Below are 27,772 nucleotides of genomic sequence, written 5' to 3'. Positions count from 1 at the left end.
GTATATTTCCAATTCTTGAATTAAAGTTAGTAACACCTACATAGCTCGGTCAATCGGGGTGAAGAAGCTGCACGTGGAATGATGCTTAGTAACCATATCGACGAATCAACGAGCGCCGTTAATACTGCAGAGGGCCGAAGGGGGTAAGTATTGTGCCTCGTGACCTAGTAGAAGCATGCTTGGCCAAGAGACATAAGGAAGGTGCATGGAATGAGGCTAAGGGAGGTACTAGTGAGTCAGGTACTATGAGTCCACGATAATCCTAAAAGGGAGACGCGACCCCGTGACCCCCGGCGACGCCACAGACTCCCAAAGGTCAGGTGCTCCTAAGGATGCGGTATAACCATTCATTCATAATTCTCTATTGAAAGCCATATGCAACCCCTTGCACTCTGTGCGCCGAATTCCAGGCGCCTGATCCGGCCCTAAAAAAGCAATCGCTAAGACCGTTACTGTGCTCATAGACAAGGTCATCTCAAACATAAAAAGTAAAAAAAGAGAGCAAAGAGATAGCAAACTCCACTGGATCAGCCGGTCCGCCTCAAAACATGCAAAAGGAAACATAAAAGAGATCTCGGGAGTCAACGAGCATGACTTGATGCAAAAAGCAAATGGACGTGGTATGCCCATTATTGGATCAGGGGTTTCAGTGCCTCCACTCCCGCCTGTAACACGGCTTGGTTCGATGTCTTTTTGAGACATGCGGTGAGAATTTCAACCCCTCCAGCGGCTTTCACGGCGGCTTTGGCGCGGGTTCCGATGTCACCTGTCGCGATGCAGGTGAGATTGCGTACGCAGACCACGCCCCGGTGAACGAGGGCATCGTCATCCTCCTGGCACAGTCCGAGTAACAAGTTCACGCCCCGTGGTCGATCCAATACAGCAGCCATCGCGGCATCGAAGTCTGTCAGCATAGCAAGGGCTCCACCGGCGGCTCGCCGTGTGGGGAAGTCGTCGGCGTCGGTCAAGGCCAGCAGAATGTGAAGGCGCTGAGCAGCTGCTTTGGAGCCATCGGCGAATTTGATGACACCAGACTCACAGGTCATCAGGTTACAGACCAGTTCACATGAGGCTCGTTGGACTCGAGGATTGCCAGACAGAAGCAGATCCTCCACGGCAGACCACCCTTCCCGCACAGTGAGCTCTGGGGCAGAGTCATCGTGCGGGTATGAAGCAAGGTTTGTTAGAGCTAGCAAACCCTCAAAAACAGGAAGTAGATCGCGCGGCTGGTCGGCAGAGAACGAAGGAGTCTCGGATGATGAGAGAAGGGAGAGTAAAGGACGGACGGCGGATGTCACTTGAGGGAACCCAGATGATGGGAAAACGTGTGCTGGATCAACAGAGATAAGGATGCGGGCCAGCGCATGGGAGGCGATACGTGTTGTGTCGTTTGTGACGGGGCCAGAACTACTCTGTTTCGGTGCCGCAAGACCGAGGAGAAGCTTGACTGCACCTTGCTGAGCAAGTGCACCGCGAGACTTGGTATGCCTTGTCAATCCCAGTAAGATTTTGGCTGAGAGTTCATTGGTGGAAGGTAGCGCGATTCGTCCACACTCTACCAGCAGAGTCATGACGCCTGCATCGATGACAGCGGCACAGCGTGCTAATACAGCCTCATCTTCATCCCGACTGTCTGGGGCTGCGCTAGGCTTCCCTTTAGACGCATCCGCATAGTCCTTCAACTGTGAGATCTTCTTTTGCTCTTCAGAGAGGTTGGGGAGGAACTTTGTGAGGTTCAAAACGACCATCAAGCCACCGTATAGAACGGATGAATCTCCAGTATTTTGCTTCAGAGTCGCAATGAAGTTTCGTAGAAAAGTAGGATCCTTAGCAAGTTGTTCTTTGACGGCCGGCTTCACCGAGGAATAGGCCAGTCCCTCAACGGCGTGCGAATTGTTCTCGACCTTTTGTGCAGACATCAGTCCCTTGAATCGGTGTACGAGCTCAGACTCGCTATCTTCCTCCAAGACCTTACCGTTGCCAGTCGAGGGTTGATCGGGCTCGGATGCCCGAATCTTCGCCAGAGCCACCGCTGCCAACTCCGAACATTCATCGCTCCCATTGGTCAAGACATGAGACAGCCACTCTCCGAATTTCTTAGAGACAGCTTCACGGCACGGCCGGTTGATGCATGCTGCATTGAGCAACTCGAGTACAGGGACCTCGACCTTTTTGCTCCTAGCCTCTCGAGATGCCAATGGGCATAAGTATCCCATGAACTCTTCCGACAAGAAGAGACTGGCAGCTGCAGCAGGTGCCACGGGGAAGATAGCCGCAGCCGCAGAGAAAGCGACAATCAAATCATCAATGCGGCCCTTTCCCAGAATGGACATGATCAATGCCGAGAATTGTTTCTCGCCAGCTTCCTTGGCAACTTCGAGATATTTGGCAGTAGCCAGAGTCGCCTGGCTCCGCACTTCCAGGGGCAAGCGATAGTCCAAAGAGGAAAGAATCACCTCGAATCCTTCGTCGTCAATCAGATGTTGGAGTTGGTCAGCATCGACCGCGAGTAGTCTTGTAATTCCCTTCAAAGAGCGGCCATCAAGGTCGTGGCCCGACTCCATCAACTTGGCGATGAACAGTTGGAACAATTCGCTCTCGCAGTGGGTTCGCGCATCCTCGGATGGCCACACACTGGGATCCAACACCACCGTGTCCAGGCAGACGGCGGCTCCATCACCCCGTTCATAAATATCATCGAAAAATGCAGTCACAGAGATCTGGAGCTGGGCAGAGAAATATTGTCGAACGCTGGCATTCTGTCGCACCAGCCCGGAAATGATCTCATCCTGCGTCGTGGATAGGGAGTGCGGTCGCTGTGCGAGCAACAGACTCAAGGATTCCAAGCCAACATTTTCCGGAGACTTCAAGCCATCTGTGCGGAGGTAGGCAGCAGCTTCCTTGCCTGCATTCTCATCGTTTTGGGTGGCGTATCGTCGGCAGAGGTCCAGCAGCCGGTGGCTGTCTTTGTCTTCGTGCTGAACTTTCAAGAACGCCGCTTTCACTTGGGGGTTCTCGGGGGCCAGCGAAAGTGCTTCTCGGAGGTTCCGGGAGGCGGCCTATCAAGTGATTTGAGAATCAGCCCCTCGTTCTATCTGGGGATAGTGAAATCACGTACCTCGCGGTGGCCCGCGTCGACCAGCTCGACAGCCTCTTGGGCTAGGTTCACAGCGCGCTCTTCTCCTGTTGCGTGGACCATTGCAAGGCGCGAAAAGGAGTAACAATTAAAATTACTCCTGGTGTGTGGTGATCAGAAGGTCATGTAAAGCGAAAGTGGGATCCCGGAAGCTTTTTTTACTGGGGGAGCGGAGAGAAAGGGCGATAAGGACGGGGATACGGAAAAAGCAAGAAACGGGAGTTGGGATGTTGGGATGGACGTGTTTTATTTTCGGATTGCCGCGCATAGCTCTCAATTCCCCACGCGGAGTACATTAATTTCACCGTTTGCTCTTTCTTGGTCTTACGCCATCTCATCCACGACCATTATCAATCAGTCCGATAAGACCAACCACAGCAACGAGATCCGTCACGTTTCTGATAAGCATACTTCTAGGTAGTATATACTACTAGGTATATACTAGGTATATACTGGTCAGCTTAGATGACTCTCCAGGTTTGTGCTACCCTTCTATTCCAAGGACTGGCTGGATGACCGGCTCACTTGCAGGAAACGGATACTCTTCCGCTAAGTCCGCTGTGCAGCAAAGTGGACTATCCATTGATCTACTCACCAAGCCACTAGAGAATACAATAGTAGTACCTTGGCGCGTCCAACAGATATGCCAAGAGTGTTGTCCTCCTGGCCTTTAAAATCGACCGAGAGTCAATCCGTCTCAACAAAAGATGCTCATAAATGCATAGTAGATTCAGTCACTAAGCGCCAGTTCCTCCGATTGGAGTCCGGCTCCGACCTGTTTCCCGAATTGCTTCATACGGGACCAGTCACATATCCCAGTTGTTTCAAGGCCAAGATATGTTGTAGGAAGAAGTTGAACGTCGAGCGGAGGAGGGGTAATCAACTTGTACAAAGTAGAAGCGCTAACGACCGGTTAGTTACCTCAGGGTTCCGTACCTAGTATCACATTCCATCTACTCCACGGGCTACGTATGTACTACAACCATGTCTTCTGGCCTTCTGAAGCCTCTGGGTGTATTTTGCAGTCAGTCACAGTCTCAACGATACATCAAAACTATCAGGAACCTGAGTGATGCATGGCGTAGCCCTGCTGAAAAGCCTCTTACTGAGTCCGACAAAAACTCCGCTCTCGTAGAAACCAACTTTGGCTTTGTTTTGAAAATCACAAATGCAGTGGAAGAGCAACAGTCAGAACCAACGACTGTCGAGATGTCAACCCACGAGCCTCCTATTTCTACCACTTCCGTATCGACCACAATATTCACGCCAACAGAATCTCCCCGGCATTATCGTATCTTTGCTGATTACGGCACGGGTTTTATTTGGCGAGATCCGGATGACCTCAGGTCTGACGAGGGGGACTGTATGTTAGAGGCAGAAGAAGTGCTCTCTTCATGCCCTCTGTCGGTCTTGGAATCATATGATGCGTGGGTGGACACATACACCGGCAACTTCAAGGAAAGACGCGACAAGACTCAAAACTACCATGCCACTGTCTTTCCGACTACCTCCTCGGAGGTCGCTTGGAACGTGACCGGGTTTCTGTTGGCTTGGCGCATTACAATGGCGTCTGAGGTTGGGAGGATCGAGTTCAGCGCTGGCTGTTCAAAGTACTTTCTTGAGAAAGGGAAGGAGACGAGTGTTACTTGAAGCTTTTGCAGGACCAGGTTGATATGTTAGCCTAAGGAACGCCTGAAGCATAGCAGAACTTGACTACTCTGTAACGTTACTTGACTTATCTATTCCAATACATTATGATCTTTTTTTTTCAGGGTGGTCTGGATACTGTCACGGAAACTTAGTCGGTGAATCAAGTCAAGTTTTCCAAGCCTCAAAGCTCAGAGACGAATGTGAGAATAAAAGTGTACCATAAAATGACTTATTTTGAACCAGGTCATTCTGCACTCGATTGTATAATACAAAAAGGTAATTCCCAACCGGTCAGAGCGCATAAGGAAACTGTATTGAACAGAATTGTGTATAACTTAGGGTGAATGGGTGTAGTAGAAGCTATAGTTGTTATCACCTCGTGACTGGCTTATCACAAGCTTAATTCTTGGTTCTCCGACTTCATATGCAACTACTCGAGCTCGAATCGAACATTTCACCAATATTGAGAGTCTGTCATTAAGCAGCGCATTCTGGCCTTCATTCAAGTTGGCCCGACGCCCCTCCAGCGCACCCCTCACAATGACCATCAGCCTCGACTGATCCGCGGTCCACAATGAATTCCGTCGATGCCTCGGAGCATTATGAACTGGGAGCCACAGGTTCGTACACTTGTCTACAGCTGCAGAATGCCCAACTAACTATAACCACAAAAAGACCTGGCCCCATCCCTCCTCACCGTAATCATTGACACAAACCCACACGCCTGGGCCCTCCTCGAAGATTCCCTCCCACTCTCCAAAGCAGTCGCCAACATCCTGGTCTTCATAAACGCCCACCTAGCCTGCAACTACGCAAACGAAGTAGCAGTGGTCGCCTCGCACAGCCAAAAAGCCGCCTGGCTCTACCCGTCCCAAAATGCCCCGGATTCCTCTGCAGACCAAGACGGCGACGTCACAATGAATGGCAGTACAACCCCCCAAACAAACAAATACCGCCCCTTCCGCATCGTCGAAGAGCAAGTCACCCGCAATTTAAAAGACCTAGTAGACTCCACAACCGGCGATGACCTCCGCAGCAACATGTCCACAATGCTAGCAGGCGCACTCACCCTGGCGTTAAGCAACATAAACAGACGCACAATCGCCTGGGCAGAGGAACACGGCGGCGCAAACCTCGAAGACGCAGCCGCAGAAGGAGGAGGTGGCGGCGGCGGCGGAGCAGGCGGAGTAGCCGCCGCACCGAACAGGTACTCCGCATCCAACGAAGACGAACGCCTCCAAAGCCGGATCCTGATCGTGTCCGTGAGCGGGTCTACCGATTCCGCGCACCAGTACATCCCCGTTATGAACAGCATCTTCGCTTGTCAGCGGTTGCACATCCCCATCGATGTATGCAAACTTAGCGGGGATGCGGTGTTCCTGCAGCAGGCGTCGGACGCGACCAAGGGCGTATATATGGCCCTTTCTGAGCCGCGGGGGTTGCTGCAGTATTTGATGATGGCTTTCTTGCCAGATCAGCGCTCGCGCCGGCATTTAGTGCTCCCCACGCGGGTGGATGTTGATTTCCGTGCTGCCTGCTTTTGTCATCGGCGGGTTGTGGATGTTGGGTTCGTGTGTTCGATTTGTCTTAGTATTTTCTGTGAACCGCCTCCTGGGGGCGATTGCATGACTTGTGGGACGCATTTGGATGTTGGGGATTATCATGTTAGGCCGGCTTTGCTGCCGCGGAAGAAAAAGAAGAAGAAGCGTGTTAATGGGGCGTCTGGGGCTGGGACGCCTATGTCAACTCCTACGCCCGGTACTTGATGCTTTCTTTGCTCAGGGTTGATCTTCTCTTGTTTAAATTTATTAGTGCTTGCTTTTTGATTCCTTTTATGATACGTCCCTGGCTGGATGGTGGCGTTTTTATGGGCATCGGGCTGACCATTAGAAATATTACATATTATCATTTACGGGAGAGAAAATTTTGACAGTTCTTGAATTACTAGCAATAGAATGCATAGGTGGAAAGGGAGACCAACGGGGCTTAGTCAAGAGAACACACTCTGGCCATATTATCAATGCCCGGTCTCAAAAAGCAGACGTGCAAGGAAATTTGACGTGAGGCTCGACCTTGTCGGTTTGTCGCTATGCAAGAGAGAAACGCTGGCGATGCAGACGGGCCTGGAAATGTTGCGGCAAACTGGGTATCTCGAATAAAGTGGAAGACGAAATAAAGCAGAAACGAGTAGTTGGGGCAAAAGCCACTTGGGTCGATGTGAGTCGGCTTTAGAAGCGGACTCGAGCACCTCCCTGCATGACGCTTCCTCGGGTGCCACGGGACATGACACACATAGGCTTCTCTCGGTTGCTGGACATGGAGCCGATGGCCTGCCAGATGTCATTAGCAATCATTCAGACAGAACAGGAAGAATCGTGTCTCACGAAAGATTGGGTGTTGTGGGCAAAGAAGAGCTCAATGCCATCGTTGTCTTTTCTCACCACCATTGCTCCGAGAGAGCCAAAGAGAAAGCTGTCGTCCACGGCAGGGAAGTCTAGGGGTAGCAAACATGTTAGTTTCTGTGAAGCGGCATCAATCAATACGAGGTAAGCAAAACATCACAAATACATACTGGTAAACTCATTCTTGAAATACTCAGAGATGACCACTTGGTCCACTTCCTGCTCAAATCTGCCGTTCTCGCACTTTTTCTGACTGAAATAAATGCGCTGCGAGAGGGTGTAAGCCACGAACGCCGAAGCAATAAGCTCTCCGGTTCCGGATGTGACGCATGCAACTGTGGTCCCGTCTGGGTCAGTTGGATCTACTGGGACGACGTGAGTACCAATGCCAATAAGAGCCGCAGGTCCAACTCGGCCACGGTGCTTCATGCCTATGCCACCAGAAGAAGATCCTGCGGCAATGTTTCCCCATCTGTCAATAGCAATGGCACCAATGGTGTCTGAGATCATATCAACATCCTCTTGGTCGCTGGTGCTGCGCTCAGTCTCGGTATCGGTCTCGATATCGGGGCTGCCATCGCGAGACGATGAGGAGGCAATCTTCGCGACGGTGGCATGTCCTCCAGGGTTACTTACGGGCAAATCGGACATGCACTCCTCATTTGTTTCATGATCAGCTGCAGCAAGACTCTCGCGTTTCGCAAGGCGCTCAAGCCGAGTCCCCATCGGGGTCAAAGGCCGACGAAGCCAGAGATCAGCATCCTGGCTGCCTTTGACACGCTCGTGATCGTCAACTTCCTCTTTCCATGATTTCCAACGCAGACGCGCGGCGGGGTGAGTCATGTCATCGTGTGGTAAGACGACGATCCCATTTTCCCACGCAAAGTCTCTGGCGCCTTCTCCGATAATGAAGTTGGGAGGCACTCTCGATTGGCCCATGTCTTTGTTGGACTTGTCATAAATCTTTCGGGCGAGCGCGATTGGGTTCTTCACGTCTAACACTCCATATCAGAAAACGCTGACTGACACACTTCGCCAGATACATAACAAACTTACTGGGCACAGCGCCGACAGCCCCACTTTTTCCTCGATGGTCAACAATCGAGGCATCACACTCAACTATGCCATTATGGTTCAAGTTGCTGCCATATCCGGCGTTTGTGATCGGATTGTCCTCGAGCACCGTCAAGGCGACTTCGACGGCGTCGACAGCAGTACCGCCGGCCTTCAAGAATGCCATGGCGGCAGTGGTAGCCCTAATAATTTCAGCAGTTAGATTTGGCAACCAGATGAAAATGCACCAAGAACACATACGAATCACAGGCTCCCAAATGCTTGTGCTCATTCTCGAAGTTATGGAAGCCAGCCCCAGCGTGGACAAAGATGGCACAAATGCCATCGTTTGGAGGTGGATCCATCTTGGAGGCTGCGGTTTTGAAGCGTCGCGGCAGCTCTTGGGAAGAATCGCAAAGCGATTGAGCAACTGATTCGATGAACCAGGTTGCAGCGAGGGTTTGTCCGAGGTGCGCGGCGTGGTTACCACCACGTCGAAAGATTGCGCGTTGATTGGGTCGATGAAACTCGACGAAGGGATAGTTGCCGTCGGTCTGCGTAAACAACAAGCAAGACCTTTAGATGAATGTCAAGAGAGCGTGATTTATCCCGTTCTCAGATTGTCGCTCTCAGATTGATGGCCAACCCGTGGATTTGGCAAACGACCAGGCAATCCAGTGTTCTCAAATCAAATGAGCACCGGAAACCAATGCTCTAATGCTATGGCAGATTTAAGGGCTGCAAACGAAGAGAATGAGCAATGCGATGAAAGCCAATCGCCAGGATATGTACGTGAATGATAAACAATACGGAAAAATAGGAATCGCACCACAGCTGAGCACATGAGGATATTGGGAATAAAAAAGCGAGCGGCTTAGGGGTTGGACGGAATCAAGAAGTGCAACATGGAAGAAGCTGAAGACGATTGCCTATTTCTTCCATATTAGATCAATGGCTCGCAACTGCCTTCAAGTTAGACATTTTGTTAGATCAGATAGAGGCACATGATGTTGACGTGACCTTACGTAATCCTGGACCTCCGGACCTCCATCCTCTCCCCCCGCCTTGTCTGCCTGTCCTCTCGGTGTCTCCAAATCAGCATATTGGCTACAATTGAGAGCCGTATCTCTCCTTCCCTTCTTGATTGATATCTTCCGGGGTTTTCTGAATCCCTGACTGCGGATCAATTGTTGACAGACCCCAACCACCCGCCATGGCGAACCAAACACCCGCCGTTGTCATGGACAAGTATGTTAACAGCTGCAAGGGCCCAAATGATAACGTCAAATGCTGACCTGACATGTTCTTAGCGGTACTGGCTACTCCAAGCTTGGTATGTGCTCTCAATATTTGGAGAACTTGCGATCATGGATTAGGCTGACATGCTCCCTCCACTCTTGCAGGTTTCGCCGGTAACGACTCCCCCTCGTTCGTGTTTCCAACCGCAATTGCAACGAAGGCCGGTGCTGGAAGCGCTGCAAGCTCCGGCGCCCGCCCACCAGTCGCGAACAAGCCCTCGTTCCTAGGTAGTGGAAGTGGGGCTAGCTCCAACCTCTCTGCTAAGCGTGGTACGGAGGACCTGGATTTCTTTATCGGTGATGAAGCTCTCGCTGCTGGTGCTGGCCCAGGATATGGTGTCAACTACCCTATTCGCCATGGACAGGTTGAAAACTGGGACCACATGGAGCGATTTTGGTCAAACTCGATCTTCAAGTACTTGCGAGTCGAGCCTGAGGACCACTATTTCCTACTCACCGAACCTGTAAGGCGAATGCGCATGCTAATTGCCAGCTGTCTGTGCTGAGTAGAGCTGATATTTCTCCAACTTAGCCCCTGAACCCTCCCGAGAACCGTGAAAACACCGCCGAGATCATGTTCGAGTCGTTCAATTGCGCCGGTCTCTACATCGCCGTTCAAGCAGTTCTTGCTCTTGCCGCATCATGGACATCCTCCAAGGTGACAGACCGGTCCCTTACCGGAACTGTTATCGACTCCGGTGATGGTGTCACCCACGTTATCCCTGTCGCTGAGGGCTACGTCATCGGGTCCTCCATTAAGAGTATTCCCGTTGCCGGTCGAGACATTACATACTTCGTGCAGAGCTTGCTTCGTGACCGTGGCGAGCCAGACAGCAGCTTGAAGACAGCAGAGAAGGTCAAGGAGGAGTACTGTTATGTCAGCCCCGATATTGTCAAGGAATTCGCCCGCTACGACCGCGAGCCAGACCGCTTCCTGAAGCACACCGTCACTGCTCCCAACGGGCGGAGCGTCAACATCGACATTGGCTACGAACGTTTCCTCGCTCCGGAGATCTTCTTCAACCCCGAAATCTACTCGTCCGACTTCCTCACCCCGCTCCCCAATGTCGTTGACGGCGTCATTCAATCCTCGCCCATTGACGTCCGGAGAGGTCTCTATAAGAACATTGTCCTGTCTGGTGGTTCCACCCTGTATAAGGACTTTGGCCGCCGTCTGCAGCGTGATATCCGCCATCTGGTGGATGCACGAATTCGCGCCTCCGAGGCTCGCAGCGGCGGCGCACGCAGTGGTGGTCTTGATGTTGCCGTTGTGACGCATAAGCGCCAGCGCCACGGTCCCTGGTTCGGAGGTAGTCTGCTGGGCCAGACGCCTGAGTTCCGGAGCTACTGCCACACCAAGGCGGAGTACGACGAGATTGGTCCCAGCATTGTGCGGAGGTTCGCACTACTTGGTGGCCCTGGAAGCTCGTAGAGGGAAAAGGAGTCGATCTTATCATTAGATGCTTGTCAGTCGATGTAGCTCAGCCTTTTGTTCATAGTTGGTAGTTCATTTCCTTTCTTTTTCTCATTCTCCGGTGGTCCTCTATTTATGTTCTTTTATCCAAAACGGCTTGGCGCCGGTGTTCATCGGCTTTCCTATATCTGACGACAATGTAAGCAGATAAGAGCATTATTGCCCTTTGACATGTTATACACGAAATCGAATTTAGAAAATATATTAAAAGGCATACATATCTACCATCGCCGTCATGCCTTTTTTTTGTTTGTCTCCCAAACGCCACAGGGTATGCAAGATCAGACCAATATATAGTATGCCCACGCCAAGCAAATAACTTTTCGAATGGAACCAGACATTCATCCCAAGCTTAAGCGGTTTCCGTCTGAGGAGCAGTCTCCGCCTGAGGGAAAGAAGTGCGATTCAAAATAGCCACACCTTCCACATGACCGGTCTGAGGGAAGAAGTCAAAGCCACGAATACTTTCGATCTCATAGCGCACATTCTTCTTCTCGTCACCCTGAACCATGACAGCCACATCGCGAGCCTGGGTGTGAACATTGCAACTGACATAAACGACACGACGGGGTTTGAAGTCAAGCATCTGGCGCAAGAAGTCATCCGAGCAACCCTTGCGAGGCGGGTCAATGACGAGCAAAGTCTGGTCAGCAGGGTAAGGGACATCTTTGAAGAGAACAGCGGCATCAGCGGCAGCGAAGCCCGTGTTAGGGAGCTCGTTTGCGCGGGCGTTGTCGCGTGCTGAGTTAATGGAATCGCCGGCTACGTCGACACCGAGACTGGATTTGAAGAGGGGGAGAGTGTGATTGTGAATAGACCAGAGCCGGAATAGGCATCCAGGAGGTACTTGATCGGGCGTGGGTCTTTTTCGTTGCCTGCGGGGATGGCTTGGGAGCGGATGAACTCCGTGAAGCCGGACAGGATTGAGTTGTTGTTTTGGAAGAAGGCGCCTGCCTTGTTGCTGAAGATGTAGTCGTCGACGTACTCGACCATTGTGGCATTGTTGTCTGTGATGCAGCGCTTCTCTTCGATATAATTCTCGTGCTCGATGCGGATAACGTCGCCCGTGTCTGCTCCTGGTGTTGGGATGATCGGGCTTGGCTTGGGTGCTTCGCCGTCGGAAGTAGTTGCCGACTCTTTGGGCACTCGTGTGGTTGACTCTCGCATCAGAAGAGTGGCACCTCTCTTGTAAGAACGGATGTTCTCTGCAACTCGTTTCCGCTCACTAGTGAGACCACGCCGCACAATATCTGTTCCCAGAGGGCAATCCTCGATATCCATATCAAGGCGTCGGTTCTTGTATGTAAATCCAATAGGTGGAACTTTGACCTCCTCCGCTTCGTCATGATTCTTGGCCTTGCGGCCGCCGCCATTTTCGAAATGCGGTGTGAGCTTCGTGCGGTATCCAAACTGCATTGGCGAGGCGAATGTCTCTCCAATTGTGGGCACAAGCTCTGGGATCAGCCCAGAGAAATTAGCATAGGCTTTCTCCACGATGCGGCGCTTGTGAGCAAGCTGGTCCTCGTAAGACATCATCTGGAGCTGACAACCAGAACACTCTCCGAAGTATTTGCAATTAATGAGCGCATCATTTCTCTGGGGGCCGGCTTCAATCACTTTCACGAAATCGGTCAAACTGTATGACAACGACTCGAAATGCCTCACCACTTTGACCCGCACAGTGTCGCCGGGGACTGTGAACGGAACCACATATACATATTTTCCATTCTCTGAAAGTGCTAGACCATCGCCGGTCGAGGAAAGCTCAGAAATCTTCACATCCATTTCAGTGAATTTCTCGGGAATAGCCTGGGGCGCATCCTCGCCATTGGTTTCGTCCTGTTCGGATTGACTGCGCTTAAGAAGGTTGTTGATGTCGGCGAGGAGGACCTCATCGTGTCCACTGCTCTTATTCTTCTCGACCTTCGCCTTCTTGCGCTGCTTGCCGGCGAAGTGTTTCCTGGGAGTGTTCTGCATTATTGCGGGGACCGGAGCATTGGCAGGGCGAGGAACGTAGAAGTCGGAAGTCGGTCGTAGTTGACTGGCTCGAGGTAGCCAAGAGGAAGTAATGCGTCGGACGGAGAAGCGAACGGCAAACATGTAAAGGAGAGAAGTGACTGCGGAATGATTTCTTGACGAAAAATCGCCAAATGGGAAATTTATTAGAAACCCATCTATGGGGCCATTGATTGGTTGGGGACTGACCGCCCGCAGGAGAGAAATTCATACGCTTCATCTCCGACTGCTTTGGTCTTTGCCCCCAATTGTCTCCGCAATTCGCGTTTGTTTCTCTCGGAGCTTTGAACCAGCCTGTAGCTGGCCCATTGCATCGACATTATGAGTCTAACACGGCCAGCACGATGCCTTTTCTGCAGCTTCACTCGTGCTGCCACACCTGGCACGCGAGTTCCTCGTCGCCAATTCCATCCTACTCCCGCCTCTCTCTCGAACCGGAAACCGAAATTTCCCAATGTTAAAGCCCCTCAGACGGGCGAATTCAAGCCCTATACGGAAGAGCAGAAGGCCGAGCTCGCCAAGCAGTACTCCGAATCGCAGATGGCCGCCATCAACGCCGGCGAGGCGGCTATCGACCCGAAGGACCTGGCCGAGCAGCTCGAGGAACGATCCGATCCGATGAAGTTCAAGTATGTCGACGACTTCTCAGTGATTGAACCCGGTATCGACCGACACCAGCGCGCCCCGGAGTCCAACTCGGACATCAATTTCAAGATGAAGACCGAGGATGATTTCGCGGAGGACTGGGGCCGCTACTTCGTTGAGCTTCCCAGTGAAGATCACGCGTCAGGTTCAAGCTTCGTGAAATTCGCCAACAGCTTGCGGGTCACCCACGGCAAGGAGGAGAACGAGCTGAACCCGCACAGTGCACTTGTTCCAGACCTTTTCGGGCCTGGCGAGACCATTGACGAGCCCCGTGTGGAAGAACGCAAGACTGCCGCCGAGAAAGGCGAGAAGGAGCGGTCGGCTGCAGCCGAGGAAATGACAGATGCTTTGAAGAGCCTTCTCCTGAAGACAGGCTACACCGAGCAACAGGTTAAGGGCCTCCGCACCAAGACCCTTGTTTCACACAGCGTCACAAACCAGACCCGTCTAGGAAAGGTTCGCCGTGCATACCGTCTGTCTATTGCCGGCAATACAAACGGCCTGTTGGGTATTGGTGAGGCCAAGTCCGACGAAGCTGCAGATGCAGTGATCCAGTCGCAATATCGTGCCATCCGCAACATGCAGCCCATACCCCGTTACGAGAACCGCACCATCTACGGTGATGTCAAGGGCAAGGTGGGAGCCACGGAGTTGCAGCTTATGCACCGCCCCCCAGGTATGTTTATTTACTGTCTTTCTCGACAGAATATCTTCTAACATAATCTAGGCTTCGGTCTCCGTGTCCAGTATCTCATTTGGGAGATGTGCCGTGCATGTGGCATTCACGATCTGTCGGCCCGTGTTGGTCGGTCAAGAAACCCCATGAACACGGTCAAGGCCGCCTACGAGGCCATTATGAGCCAGCGTAGTCCCGAGCAGGTCGCTCACGCACTCGGCAAGAAGATCGTCGACGTGCGCAAGGTGTACTACGCTGGCAAGGTTTAGGGTCTTCTGGCCTTGGCTTGGTGTTTCGTACCAGCGTGTATATAATGTTTCTCTTTTTCTCCTCTTCTCCTTGTGTCTTTTGCATTGTACTTGTATAAGTGGTTGTTAAACATGAAAGGGTCTTCAGTTCTCTAGTATATCGAGTTATTCACAGCATATTTGAAGATTCAATCAACAAGGTTCTTTCCATAACACCATCTATGAGAAACGGACTCAAAACTAAACAACACCCCGGGTATAAAACGCGAGTAAACAAAATCATAAAACAATGACAAGACTATCATCTCACATGCTTATTGGAACGTCATCTCTCCCTCCCCGTCGTAGCCTCCATACTGATAATCTTGGTCCTGGAAGTGCTGGTCTTCATTCTGCTGTTGTTGTTGCTGCTGCTCTTCATTTTCGTTCCAGATCTGCTGTTGAAGGACAATGCTATACACACTAGCCTTCAGCAAAGTGCAAACAGTAGCAGTCTTGCGCTCGAGGAGCCGGAGGCCATCGAGTGGCATGGAAGCGGGGGAACCAGCGAGGTCGGAGAGTTTGTCTGAGAGCTGTGCGCAGGAATCAATCAGTATGAGTCTTGGTGGTTTGAGATAGATAAAATCCGTTGGGTCATTGCCCATCAGGTAGGCATCTTTAGATACTCGAGCAAATCCTCGAGATCTCTGAAGAGGGAACAGAGATCTTCTCCGCGTACCTGATTCACATTCCGCAACAAGCGAGCATATTCGTCTAGCACCTCTTGCTCCAAGTCTGACACGAGGGGATTATCACCCAAGAGAGGATTGTTTGAGTGGCCTCGGCCGTGCGAGGCTTCTGTGTCGGTGTCCATTGTTTGTTCTTGGGGGATCGGAGGGGTGGATGTCGCGGGGTCGGCTTCGGTGTAGGAATAATCGTGAGAGTCAGGGTCTTCGGGCGCAAAGGTGGACATGGTTGAAGTTTCTATTGGGATTTTGTTTGCTGATAAGACAATTGGAGGCTGTGAGTGGTGTTTGCTCTGGAGAGTTGTGAGCTGCGGTTTTCTCGGGTTCGGGACGCGTCTGCCCAAGGTTCCCGATCCCGATATGCCACTTCATCTTACCTTTTTTGTTTGTCTTAGGCTTCTTCCTTTAATTTTTACTCTTTACGCTCTTTTGTAAGTTGTGGTCTATTTTAGACAATTAGATATAGTATGGAAAAGGGCGTGTGTCTTGCCTAGCCTTAACGAAGGTACGGCGTAATTCAGTTGGCTATATATATATCGTTCACTATATGTCATATCAAATTACACGTCTTCCTGACGAAGTTACTTCATGGTATTAATTCAGTGATATTCTATTCTTGCCATTATATGAAAAGGTTTAGTAACATTGGAACTACAGTTGTGTACAGAGTACTAATTCGCCACAGGTGTTTGTTCCACACTAACAGTAAACGCAAATCCAGGTAGAGTATGACTCCAACTCGATACAAAGAATCCTTTATTTATTTTCTACTCAATAAGATTTCCGGCTACTCTTTTGTATAATGACATTGTCAGTAATTGGCTGCTACTGTATACTAGATCCCTTACAGCCTTAGCTGTCTAGAGTGATCACTGACCGTTCATATAGATAGACGACGACATCTGACCCGAACATTACCAACATTAGGCAACGCCAGCAAGACTAGGACTTTACTACTGTTTCAAAGGCACTGAGCCATGGCCTCCTCTTTCCATGGAGGGGAAACATATTTACTCTCGTAATCACGACGGTACTACCTGTGCACAAAGATTCCGTGAGTATATACTTATATCTAGACGGGAAACACGAAGGTAAGGAAAGTTGCGATAAATGTAGTGGTTCATATCTTAAGCTCTGGAGTTCATCGCATTTAATGTGATGATATACTTTCATTTCCCGCTATCACTCGCCCCGGGTTGTTTCTTCCTCGGGATCCTTAGTCTGAGCATCGTCCGAGGCTTGTAATAAGGATGTTAGCAATGATCAAAGTCGAGGGCATTGTCGCACGTACGACCGTCTGAGTCACTAGACGGGCCTTTGTGATTAAGGATGTCAGCGCTAATCAAAGTATCTTGAAATCAAGGACCTGAGGGCTGATGGATATAGAGATATGGATTCAAATAGCTCGTTGGAAAACTGCAGCGGTATGAGTTTCCGACAAACAGGAAGTGGTGCCGTTATTTACAGCCAGAATTGCACCCATCCCCCCGATCATCTATGACGAATTGAACCGCCTTGATCGCCTTGCCTCGACCTGATTGATCTCAGGACAAACTCAAAGGCCAAGGATGCTCCATAACTGATGTCATAAGTACCCGTGTAGTGAGATCTGTGCCACCGACCCGAGAGAACTGATCTACATGTACGCTACAGTAGTTCAGCTATCATGCAGTTCAATATTGATCAGCGACTTGTACTCGTTCAGTCTCGCCCCATCCCGTGGCTCAATTTCGTAATGTACTATCAAAGTCTCAGGTTGCACATCGCGGACTGGGCAGGCTACAAAGACGCTCAAGTTTACTTATTCCACGTAAAACCGGTAGTGTCTACTGGATTTCAAGAAAAGTTATCTGGACCGCAGTCATCTCACATAGTACATGTACTGTAGATGTGCAGGATCCTCACTTGCAGTCTCTAGCTAGAAATGGATGCTTGAAATTCCCTTGTATGTGCTAGATCAACTGAGCGATCATCGTGCCTGGCTATTTCGGGATACCTACCCCACAATGATGATATGTAGCATGGCCTTCGCGCTTTCTGACCGCAATTTTACCGTCTCCCTTCAGAGGTTTTCTGGATTTAGGCATTCCCTATAGTGAGTCAGAAATAGGATGTGGTCATGTTCGGGCATCTGGCCTTAGAACTAGCCATACGTAATATGTTCATTTAGAGATGCCCATTCCAACAATGACGTCTCCAGTGTTGCATATTTACCGTACACATCTGCCTGTGATCAATATTGCATTTAGATCGTCAATAGTTAGCTGCACCTCGGTCTCAGCTACATGCATAGATTTCGATTGCAAAATTGGGATTATGAAAATTTTTCACGCATGCACGTACATGGATCTTCGTGTCGTCAGACCGCATATGTACTGTCGGTCCGATGCTCAAGGCTGGTCTAAACCCAACATACTAGTAGCAGAGCAACGTTAGAAGTATTTCCATCCGCATCGAGGCAAATTCAGCCGGGGAAAATTACATCACAATGGCTTTGTTCATCATTTAGTTCTTCGAATACTTAGAAGAGAACAAGTGTTCGTCTTTTGACACGTATTATGTGTTCAACCCAGAGTCATAGAAAAGCAACCATTCGGGCTCTTATTCTAGCGCCCCACGGTTGATACTATGCTTTTCAAGATCATACTGTACAAGTGAAGGGGCTACCTCGACACTAACATAACGTGCTCATTGCCTCAAAGCAATGAAGGACCTAAATCCAAGGCAACCTACCTGATAACTATCAGACATTGTAAAGGATCAAGGACGGCCAAAGGCATTCAATTCACGTAGTTCGGAGAAGGATAAAGGCAAGGTCGTATTCGTACTTATAAAAAATCGAATTTCTCAGAGAATCGAATTTAGTGCTAGGTTCACACGCAAGCTACGCCATTTAATTGGAAACCGAGCTCAACTTTGTTAAGTCCAGGCCATCGCCTCGGAAACCTAATGTGAAAATTCAAAAACGACTACGAAAGCTTTAGGCAAAATAGCCGCCACTAACAATGGATTTCCTAGCGCAGAAACGTTCAGTTGTACCTTTTCTGGAACACGTGGAGACTTTTGCCCTTGTCGCACCTGCTAGAACAGTTACTGGTTAGATAGTTTTCCCAGAATAGTTGATCCACTATGAATAGTCTACAGGCAGCAGTCAATATCGGGATCACCGATTCTAGAATGAAACCCCTGGATACGTGGACGTATCAAATTGTCAGTTGAATCAGGAGCGACAAACCAAACCACTGTCTCGGAGATTATTGGCAGATTCTTTGACAGGAACTCTGAAATCATTTTCTACCGTAAAACATGGGCACGCACTTGAACCCTGGAACAAAACCAGGGGATATGGCAAATCGGGCAAGTGGCGACTTTGCCCTGAGATAGAGGATCTAGTACGTAAGTACGTACGGGGTACCACGTTGCACAGTTAGCCTGTCGCCTTAGTTGCGGGGCTCGAGCGGCAACAGAGGGGCGAAAGAGATATATTTGCCTCTTACAGTTTATCAGACACTTATTAAGTGTAGCGCTACGTATGGCCTGTGCCCCGTGCCTGATAACGTTGTTTCCTAGGGTTACTGTGAGCACGTGCCAAGGCTTTTTTGCGTACACCGGCCACTATGCGAATACGAAGGACTCGCCCCATGGAATTAGAATAATTGGGGTTACAAGTGTCTTTGGACAAATTAAGAGACACAGTTGAGACTTATAAATATGATATTGTGTGTGAGATCGGCGCAGAGAATGTTCTCGGTGGATTCCATGCACCATTTAGAAACCTTTGGTCCCCTAGTGGAGTAAAATCAACCACATGGATAGGGGGGAAGGATTTAGTTTCAGCGATCTGTCAATTTCCGACAGGGGCAACCAAAGTTTAAGCTTGTTTTAGCTCGACATATCAGCGAGTGCGGTGTCTTTTCGGGCTCTGGATACGCGTACTGCTACCAACGCCATACATGTATTTGTCCTCTCTCCACAATATCCAGAGTCCACTCCCCCATGGGATACTACGCCCACTCCATTGGACCACTCGACACTGCCCCCTTTGTATCCCCTAGGTCTAGAGGAGCATGTCTTGCAAGGTGGCGCTAAGTCTAGGTAGAAGAATAGATGAAATGTTCTGTAAAAAGGATGTTCTAATATAACTGTCTTGGACTCACTTCAATACCTTCAATACCCTTCTATCCTCATCAAAGTTTTATATATTTATATATTTCAAATTGGTCCAAGATCACATTCATTCCTTTTTTCCTCTCTCTCTAACCATAGATCGACAATATGGCCACCCGAGAGAAGGCCAGTGACAAGGTCTTGTCGAGACGTGAGGTCGAAGGCATGATTGCCGAAGACAAGCTGATCATCATCGTCGACGACAAAGTTCTCAGGCTAGATGCCTGGATCAAATTTCACCCGGGAGGCGACATGGCCATCAAGCACATGGTAGGCAAAGATGCCACCGACGAAGTGAACGCGTGAGTCTCCAACACATCTACACAGCGCCTCGATAAGACTAGACCATTATACTGACAAACATCCCTAAGCCTACATTCACAGGAAGCACGCCAGCGCATGAACAAATTCCAAATCGGCCGCATCGAAGGAAGATGGACCAACTTCATGCCTCCAATCCAAGGCGGTCGTTTCCGCCCATACCATAAAACAGACGCAAACGAGACTGAATACTTGGTGAACTCCGAGCTATCAATCGAAGAGATCTCAGCACCCCCGTCTCCAATCTTCGAGACTGAAGAAGACGCCTTCGGCCTACGCCGCAGACTATCCGTCTCAACCATGTCCTCAGTATTCAGCGCAATCCCGCCCCCAGCAACAGAAGACAAACCCCGAGGCTACGTGATCGACGCCCGAACCCAAGAAGAAATCGACCTAGATCTCTCCAAATACCCACCCCTGGACGCAAAGCACCAAGAAAACATCACACAGAAATACCGCCAGCTAAACGAGCGTATTCGCGCAGCCGGTCTCTACAACTGCAACTACTCAGCCTATGCGATCGAAATAACCCGCTACACCCTCTTCTTCAGCCTATTCCTCTTCTTCCTAGGCAAATCTTGGTTCTGCCTCTCAGCCTTCTTCCTCGGCTGTTTCTGGCACCAACTCGTCTTCTCCGCCCACGATGCCGGACACATGGGCATCACACACGACTACCAAGTCGACACGGTGATCGGAATGATAATCGCCGATTACCTGGGAGGATTGAGTCTGGGCTGGTGGAAACGAAGCCACAATGTCCACCACATCGTGACGAATGCGCCAGAGCACGATCCCGATATCGAGCTCATGCCCTTCTTCGCGCTGTCGCATCGCTTTTTCGGTAGTTTGCGCAGTACATACTACGATCGGATTATGGAATACGATGCCTTTGCCAAGATCACGGTCAAATATCAACATTACATGTACTACCCGATCCTCCTCTTCGGCCGCTTCAACCTCTACTTCTTGAGCTGGGAACATATCATCTGCGGTCTCGGTCCGAAGCACGGTGCTGGATGGTGGCATCGCTGGTTCGAACTAGCTGGCCAGGTTTTCTTCTGGAGTTGGTTTGGGTACGGTATTGTCTGGTGCAGTATTCCCAGTTGGTGGAGTCGGGTTGCGTTTGTGCTTATTTCGCATATGGTGACTGCGCCGTTGCATGTGCAGATTACGCTTTCGCATTATGCTATGTCGACTGCTGATCTTGGGCCTTTGGAGTCGTTTCCTCAGAGGATGCTGCGCACGACTATGGATGTTGATTGTCCGACTTGGTTGGATTGGTTTCATGGGGGTCTTCAGTTCCAGGCGATTCATCATTTGTATCCCCGGATTCCGAGACACAATTTGCGCAGGACTCAGGAGTTTGTTAAGGAGTTTTGTGAGGAGGTTGATATTCCTTATGCTGTTTTTACCTTCTATGATGGTAATAAGGAGGTTATTGGTCGTTTGGGGGATGTTGCTAAGCAGGCGAAGATGCTGGAGGAGTGTCGGAAGGCGTGTGCGGAGCAGGGTGTGTTTGCTGATCACCATCATTCGCATTGAATATACGCCCGATTCTTAGATAGCATGTGAATTGTGATATTGTTCCTGCTTTGCAGTGATATCTTTGCAACCCGAAACGACTTCAATACAATCTAGGTGGATTCCAGACCACGGTCATCCTATAATGTTATAAAAATAGACGTAAGGGTTGGAAATCTACAATCAAATTTAGGTGTAGGAATTCGCAGAGGGAATACTTGATGCGTGCCCACGCTCAGATTTCCTTGGCATTGAAGACTTTCAAGACAAATGACAAGATGAGAGAAACATAGAACGTCAAAGTATCGTAGAAGAATCAGTCCGTAGTATCCATGTAACTTGAAACGGTTGAAATTTGAAAAAATCACAATAATCAGCTGATCCCTACAAGTGCCACGCTGAAAGCGTAACCCGAAAACGACAAAAGAGTAATCCATAACGCCGTCCGCTGCAAAAAAAAGAAGAAAAAAAAGTAGAGCAAATGTATGTCACAATCTCCAAAGAAACACGCAGAAACCAAAGGACCTCAAGGCCCATGGCACGAGCAATGGATGGCAATGTAAATGCCAAGAAACTTTTGCCATGTGGTACCCGGATTGACGGAGAAAACCGAGAGTGATCCAAGGCTTTCGACAAGGGAAATGAAAAATGCAAGGAAACAGGATCAACAGGCATAGTAATGGGATGAAAAGAAACGAGAAAAAGCTTGGATAGATCCGCCAAAAAAAAAAAGACCCGAAACACTCCATACACCCAACGAGGATTGCAATGGAAAAAAAGAAAAGAAAACATCTAAATACAGTCGTTAATGCATCATAGGTCGTCAGCGAGCCGATGCATATACAGCTGTCCCCCTCGTGTATCGAATAAAAGAAACAAGTTAGACATCGAAAGGGAAACGAAAACCGCATGAGTTTACATGTCACCCTCGTGGTGCAAAGTGACACTGTTGAACTCTTCGAAGGGATCGTTGAGCTCGCCGTTCGGAGTTGCCAAGCCCGAATCCATCGGAACGCCCTTCATCTTGGTGGCGTCTGTGCCGCCAATATCTACGCTGGCACTCTCCTTGACGTTGCGGAAATTCACAGTGTCCGTGCCGGCACGACCCTGGTGGGGAATCATAGGTGGCTTCATGTGACGAATGAGAGCCCACTGTGTCTGTCGGAAGAAGGGGTGGGTCTTGACATCAGATGCTCCAGCGCGGGCACCCAGGCGTTTGGTTTCATCCTTGATTAGCAGTTTGCGGATCAATGACTTGCACAGGTGTGATGTCTGTTGCACACCCGAGTGTTCGGGGAAGTTCACCTCATCCCGGAGGATGCTGGCAAACGTGGCATTTCGGTTCTTGCCCTTGAATGGGGTAGTGCCATAAAGCATCTCGTAAATCAAGATACCCAATGTCCACCAATCCACAGCACTGGTGTGACCACATCCCTTGATAACCTCGGGAGCAATGTATTCTTCCGTTCCAACGAATGAGTTTGTGCGGAAGTCAGCGATACATGACTTGGTATCAATGGTAGGCAAAGCCGTGGTGGAGTTTCCGCCACCACTGCGTGCGGGAATCATCGTCGGGGCTCCTCCAGGGCCTGACTGCTTTGACAGATCGAAATCTGAAAGCATAATATGACCAGATTGGTGGAGCAGAATATCTGGAAAATGGTCAGCGGTGCACCAATTGGCGAGACGACGAGATACATACTCTCTGGCTTCAAGTCACGGTAGATGAAACCCATTAGATGAAGATACTCTAGCGCAGCAGTAACCTCTGCAGCGTAGAATCGAGCAGCATCCTCAGAGATACTCTTGCCAGGGCGAGTTTGAAGAGCTGAGAATTGGGTCAGCAAAAATTCCAAGATCCATGATCAAAAGAAACGTACTCCTGAAGAACTCGCCACCACTACAGTACTCCATGCAGAGATACAAATAGTCTTCAGATTGAAACGAGTGGTAAAGTGTGACAATGAAAGGATGATTGCTGGTAGCCAGAATTTCCTGTTCGGCCAAGGCACGCTTGATCTTGTTGCGCTTGATCATTTCCTTCTTGCTCAACACTATTCGCAAGTTAGTATGAAGAACTGAAAGAACTGAAACATTCCAAAAATAAACCGAGCTTACCCTTCATGGCATAGAGACGACTCGACTTCTTCTCGCGCACCAGATAAACCTTGCCAACATCGCCTTTTCCGATCAATTTGATCTTATCAAAGCTAGCAGGGCCAACTTCCACATTTCGAACTTTGATAGAATTGGAGCTGTACGTCCGACGGAAAGAAGCGTTATCAGCACCAATTGTCGGCACAGCCAAAACATCATCCTTATCTGAACCGGCCTGTTCCGTCAGAGGCTCCTTGCCCATCTCGGCCGTTTGAGGGCGCTCCCCATTCTGACCACTTGTGAATAGCCCCTGGGCATTCGGAGCAGAAGCCACACGGCGCAACTTGCGTGCTAGTTCCTCCTTGTTTGCGGTAGTTGCCTGCTCGACCGCGGAGACCCCAGTGACCTGCAACTCAGGGGTGTCAGGAGGAGAAGATGGCACAGACCCATCATTGCGATGCCGTAATGCGGGTTGGCCTTGGTGCGCAAAGTACGGGTTGGCGGTCGCGGTAGGCGACATGCTATCGTCGAGGGGGTTACCCTCACTGGCAACGGTGGTCGAACGATTGCGGCCGATGGTGGGCATAAATCGGGATTGCCTGAAGGCAGACTTCTCGTTCTTGGCGGAACTGCCATGGCTGTCCCGGTCTCGTTCGGGCTCGTTGCTTCCAGGGCGGGTACCAGGCGAGGAGTGGCTGCTTGAACTGTTGATGCGGAAAAAGTTCTTGATTCTCGTCGGAAGGTGACTGGATTCGTTGGAGTGTTTTCGGGAGGGAAGAGAGAGGCCGGAAATCCCACGCTTCTCGTTGTTGTTTGTCACCGCCGACGACGGACTGGAGGCGAAAAGCTGCGTCATGTTGGCTCCGAGAATGTAATCGAGATCGCAGTAGTCTAGGAAGTAGACAAGATGACGCGAACGAAACGCTGCGCAAAAGAAAGGCGCGAGGCGACTGAAAGAACGGGGGGTATGATGTTCCCAAGTGCCAAGTGCCGGCTGGGGATATAACGGTGGGGGCAATTGTTAGTAAGAGGCCAGGTCGTTGCGATGGAGGCCACCCAGATATGAGAAGACAAGGACCACGAAAACAGCAATCATAGAAGAGACTGCATATCACAGCCAGACAACTAAAAAAAGGGACAAGAATTGAGAGGCCAGGAAGAAACGAGTCAAGGAGGAATTGGAGTGGAGAAGGACGCGGAGGCACGCTTAGTCATTCCAGGCAGTAGAAACGTGGAATGTCGCGACTTGACTGAGTCTGCATTGATGGTCGATTATTATAAAACGAGAGAGAAGGAGAGGATGAAAAACAGCTAGTGGGAACTTCAGTATACAGGAAACTACAGCGAGATCCCACTCTTTAATCAAAAAAATGGCCCGAATGTTTGGTGGCGACTTTCTAACGCCATTTCAGGGTCTGTGTCATGTCACGTGATAACGAATGTCCATTGTTAATAATATCGCTAAGATCGTTGTCTGTCCTTTTTTTGTTTTGTTTTTTTTGGGCCTTTTTGTTAAATAGAAGTAGTATCCAGAATGCTCAACCCCGATAGCTCATCGCAAAGGAGGCGTAGACTTCGATCTTGCTGGTTAAGACAATGGCGGGTGCAGTATGTGGAGCGTGCAATTGGATCAACAGCGACGAAAGCACGGTGGGGTAACTTGGCTTAATAGTTAGGCGGGCCCTGATGTGAGGGGAAGGGTAAGGGTTCGAGAGCAGAGGTATTTCCGACGTGCATGACGAGTCCGACAAGTCTTCCAAGTCGAATTGCAAGGTCTCATTCTCATTGAGACTGCTTGCGCTGAGAGTGTCTGTAAGAATGATGGTTTGACTGCCGATAGACCGAGATCTGTTGCGTTGACGTTGCGCCGATGGTTTTTGTACGGAAGCTTCCGCGGAAGATCCCATAACGAGCTCATCGTCCTGAAGGCCACCATTGTCGTCTCCTGTAGTTTTGCTCTCACCATCCACTTTGCCTCGCGCGATCCTTTCAATGCACTCTTTGACTTCGGCCTCTTGGCCCTTTTGAGATGCAATGTCACTGGTATCAGGGTCCGCCTTTTGGCCGCTACTGCTCTCATAGTTAGTATCGCGCAAATGCCACGGTTTGGCCGGAGACGTTTGCCTTCTCATCACAGGGCTTGAAACAGTACGACTCCCGACGATAACAGCAACAACCTCGTTTTCATCTGGAGAAAAGAACTCCTGTTCGATCTCCGTGATAGTCTGCAATCCCGGGCCGTAGCGATGGCGGCCGAAATTCCTGGGCACAGTCTTACTGGATACCCTTTTTCTCACCGGACGAGAGTCTGTCAATATCTCTTGCGGGATCCACGATGTGAGCTGATTATTTTCAGCCAGGAACGTGCCGTTATCACTCTCAGTCAATTCTTTGACAGCCTGACCGGAGGATTGGCCGATATCAAGAGACCGGTCCATACTCCCAACCGGAATCGGCGTACCGGTCGTCTCACCAATACTATCATAGCTGACCATCTCTGAGTTCACCTCAGCCAAGCCCTTTCTTTGGCCAAGATGCGCGCCACCTCCATTGGCATGGCCATGTCCGCTGGCGTCTCTCTTTTTCGCTTTCTGCTGTAGTCCCTGCAGGTCAATGGGACGGCAAGTGTGAGGATCTATGATGGTGATTGGTCCAGTAACTCTTGCATGGCTCACGAATGAGATATCATTTGGTCCATCGTTGGAGACCCCATCATCCGGGCTATCGGCTGGTGCATGGCTGCCATCCTGAACGGCTGGTTCCATGGTGCTTTCCCGAAAAGTGCTGGTGTTGGTTCCGGAGATTGAATGCTCACCAAGATTCATATCGGCCTGGATGTCCCTGATTCCTTCAAGCTCTTCGAGAGCGGCCAAAATCCTCGCACGCTCGTTGGTGTTGTAAATACGGTGGTGCAGCGATCTCCCGTCGGGCCTGGACCAAGGGTCTAAAGCTATAGCCTCGTTAACGTCGGCCAGCCATTTTTCATGCACGCTCAGTTTGTGTCGCAGTCGTACTTCGGCCTCTTCGGTATCCACAGGGCCACAGATCCATGCACACCGGATATACCGACGATAGAAATCAACCCCCGGCCAATTGTCTAGGCTCCTCATTCTGAGCACAAATGCTTGCATCACAAACTCCTCTTCCTGGATTTCATAAGCCCACGAGAGCCATCTCTCAGCACGGTCATCGGCATACCACTCAAATCGGGACCGTGAGCCAAGGCTGAAACCCAACTGAATGAAAGAGGGCTGATTTGGATCTGGCACAAACAGTGGGGTCCGTGGAACCTGCTGAAGCGGCACGTCGTCTGTGATAGGACTGTGAGTACGCCGAGGAGGAACACGTAGATCCAGATAGAGAGGGTCAGCGGGGTACAAACGCGAAATCGACCTAGATGTCTCGCCATATATACGGAGAGTATCCTCATCCGAAGAGAAGGAGTTCCTTCGGTCATCTCCAGACCCATCTGCCTGTCGACCGGCCACCGCTTTATCACCGAGGAAGACACGCCCAACAACCGAAGGGTCATCATCCATCACGACCATAAGCACAGGTGAAATGCCCTCCAGACGGGGATTCGGCAGTTCCATTGGCACGATTTTCCCTCCAGCTGTAACTCGCTGATGCTTAGGTGAAGTGTGCTTCTGTAGAAACTGTGCAAATCCTGTATCAGTGGTGGACAAAGTAGGCCCTGATGTCTTGATGTCCTGGGCAGCACGAGATTGGGACTTGGCTTTCGATATCACTTTTTTGCCTGGTCGTGGCTTTGCTGGTCCTTTGTTTGAACGGTTCTGGGGATTCTCAGAGAGAACTGGCTTTTTGCTTCGATTGAGAGGTTTTGATCTGCCTATATCTGTTGTCAGCGTGGTCCTTCAATGGCCGTGTCGGGGTCACCAATGGTCTTCTCTCAGATCCTGTGGAACAGAGCATTCCTTCTTGGGAGATAGGCAAGCCTGCTAGACCCCGAGCCAGCAGGTCTCTGAGGATCAGACCAGGATACAGGAGACTCACAATGGATTGCTTGGCTGGTCCACTTGCAGTTAACCTCGGTGTGTTGGCTCCTCAGCGCCAACAAAATTGGTACAGAATATTTCATTTTGGGTCGTGTACCTGGGTCGTGTACCTGGGTCGTGTACCTGCTAGGATCATGGAAACGAAAGAAAATAGAACACATGGAATATCTTGTAAGTGCGGGATGAAGAAGGCGCGAACATGGACGTTGTAAGCCTCAACTTTCGTTTTACAAAGATGCATCTTTACATTCTTTCGAGGCAGGTGTCAAAGAGGTACGAGGTTCGAACGCGAGAGACGACGAATTGGCATTTTTGCCCTAAATGAAA

The 27,772-nt window shown here is 50.1% G+C and overlaps 11 protein-coding genes across 11 annotated transcripts; 5 read left to right on the top strand and 6 right to left on the bottom strand.

The window, feature by feature from the left end:
• Positions 1–274: 274 nt before the first annotated feature.
• Positions 275–4,043, bottom strand: N7446_001836 (UNC45-central domain-containing protein). The gene is made up of 3 exons (XM_058510585.1): positions 3,662–4,043; positions 3,119–3,607; positions 275–3,059 (listed from the first exon to the last, which is right to left on the bottom strand). The coding sequence occupies exons 2-3, from the start codon at positions 3,197–3,199 to the stop codon at positions 630–632; spliced, it is 2,511 nt and encodes an 836-aa protein (XP_058376121.1). The 5' UTR covers positions 3,200–3,607; positions 3,662–4,043; the 3' UTR covers positions 275–629.
• Positions 4,044–4,120: 77 nt separating this feature from the next.
• N7446_001835 (uncharacterized protein) lies at positions 4,121–4,786 on the top strand (the record flags this gene model as incomplete). The annotated part of the gene is made up of 1 exon (XM_058510584.1): positions 4,121–4,786. The coding sequence occupies one exon, from the start codon at positions 4,121–4,123 to the stop codon at positions 4,784–4,786; it is 666 nt and encodes a 221-aa protein (XP_058376120.1).
• Positions 4,787–5,225: 439 nt separating this feature from the next.
• On the top strand, positions 5,226–6,704 carry N7446_001834 (TFIIH/NER complex subunit TFB4). Its single transcript, XM_058510583.1, has 2 exons — positions 5,226–5,406; positions 5,462–6,704. Exons 1-2 carry the CDS (start codon positions 5,361–5,363, stop codon positions 6,550–6,552), a joined length of 1,137 nt encoding a protein of 378 aa, XP_058376119.1. The 5' UTR covers positions 5,226–5,360; the 3' UTR covers positions 6,553–6,704.
• Positions 6,705–6,833: 129 nt separating this feature from the next.
• Positions 6,834–9,195, bottom strand: N7446_001833 (threonine aspartase 1). The gene is made up of 5 exons (XM_058510582.1): positions 8,503–9,195; positions 8,245–8,444; positions 7,359–8,183; positions 7,171–7,280; positions 6,834–7,116 (listed from the first exon to the last, which is right to left on the bottom strand). The coding sequence occupies exons 1-5, from the start codon at positions 8,604–8,606 to the stop codon at positions 7,015–7,017; spliced, it is 1,341 nt and encodes a 446-aa protein (XP_058376118.1). The 5' UTR covers positions 8,607–9,195; the 3' UTR covers positions 6,834–7,014.
• Positions 9,196–9,454: 259 nt separating this feature from the next.
• On the top strand, positions 9,455–10,971 carry N7446_001832 (actin-related protein 3; the record flags this gene model as incomplete). The annotated part of the gene is made up of 4 exons (XM_058510581.1): positions 9,455–9,489; positions 9,552–9,574; positions 9,645–10,003; positions 10,072–10,971. 4 exons carry the CDS (start codon positions 9,455–9,457, stop codon positions 10,969–10,971), a joined length of 1,317 nt encoding a protein of 438 aa, XP_058376117.1.
• A 394-nt stretch (positions 10,972–11,365) lies between these two features.
• Positions 11,366–13,113, bottom strand: N7446_001831 (tRNA (uracil(54)-C(5))-methyltransferase; the record flags this gene model as incomplete). Its single annotated transcript, XM_058510580.1, has 2 exons — positions 11,366–11,775; positions 11,832–13,113. The coding sequence occupies 2 exons, from the start codon at positions 13,111–13,113 to the stop codon at positions 11,366–11,368; spliced, it is 1,692 nt and encodes a 563-aa protein (XP_058376116.1).
• Positions 13,114–13,350: 237 nt separating this feature from the next.
• N7446_001830 (mitochondrial 37S ribosomal protein uS5m) lies at positions 13,351–14,619 on the top strand (the record flags this gene model as incomplete). The annotated part of the gene is made up of 2 exons (XM_058510579.1): positions 13,351–14,350; positions 14,402–14,619. 2 exons carry the CDS (start codon positions 13,351–13,353, stop codon positions 14,617–14,619), a joined length of 1,218 nt encoding a protein of 405 aa, XP_058376115.1.
• A 293-nt stretch (positions 14,620–14,912) lies between these two features.
• On the bottom strand, positions 14,913–15,550 carry N7446_001829 (DASH complex subunit DAD3 family protein; the record flags this gene model as incomplete). The annotated part of the gene is made up of 2 exons (XM_058510578.1): positions 14,913–15,170; positions 15,317–15,550. 2 exons carry the CDS (start codon positions 15,548–15,550, stop codon positions 14,913–14,915), a joined length of 492 nt encoding a protein of 163 aa, XP_058376114.1.
• A 4,048-nt stretch (positions 15,551–19,598) lies between these two features.
• Positions 19,599–21,353, top strand: N7446_001828 (fatty acid desaturase; the record flags this gene model as incomplete). The annotated part of the gene is made up of 2 exons (XM_058510577.1): positions 19,599–19,792; positions 19,862–21,353. 2 exons carry the CDS (start codon positions 19,599–19,601, stop codon positions 21,351–21,353), a joined length of 1,686 nt encoding a protein of 561 aa, XP_058376113.1.
• Positions 21,354–21,561: 208 nt separating this feature from the next.
• On the bottom strand, positions 21,562–24,747 carry N7446_001827 (putative serine/threonine protein kinase (Nrc-2)). Its single transcript, XM_058510576.1, has 4 exons — positions 23,451–24,747; positions 23,213–23,386; positions 23,035–23,160; positions 21,562–22,984 (listed from the first exon to the last, which is right to left on the bottom strand). The coding sequence occupies exons 1-4, from the start codon at positions 24,283–24,285 to the stop codon at positions 22,248–22,250; spliced, it is 1,872 nt and encodes a 623-aa protein (XP_058376112.1). The 5' UTR covers positions 24,286–24,747; the 3' UTR covers positions 21,562–22,247.
• A 220-nt stretch (positions 24,748–24,967) lies between these two features.
• Positions 24,968–27,528, bottom strand: N7446_001826 (uncharacterized protein; the record flags this gene model as incomplete). Its single annotated transcript, XM_058510575.1, has 2 exons — positions 24,968–27,279; positions 27,444–27,528. 2 exons carry the CDS (start codon positions 27,526–27,528, stop codon positions 24,968–24,970), a joined length of 2,397 nt encoding a protein of 798 aa, XP_058376111.1.
• Between the last annotated feature and the right edge of the window lie 244 nt (positions 27,529–27,772).

The sequence above is a fragment of the Penicillium canescens genome, assembly GCF_028828765.1.
Source record: "Penicillium canescens strain IBT 15451 chromosome Unknown utg000002l_segment0_segment0, whole genome shotgun sequence".
Taxonomy (NCBI): Eukaryota; Fungi; Ascomycota; class Eurotiomycetes; order Eurotiales; family Aspergillaceae; genus Penicillium; species Penicillium canescens.
Note: the sequence above shows the minus strand (reverse complement) of the source record. Positions and strands in the feature narration are given on the sequence as shown.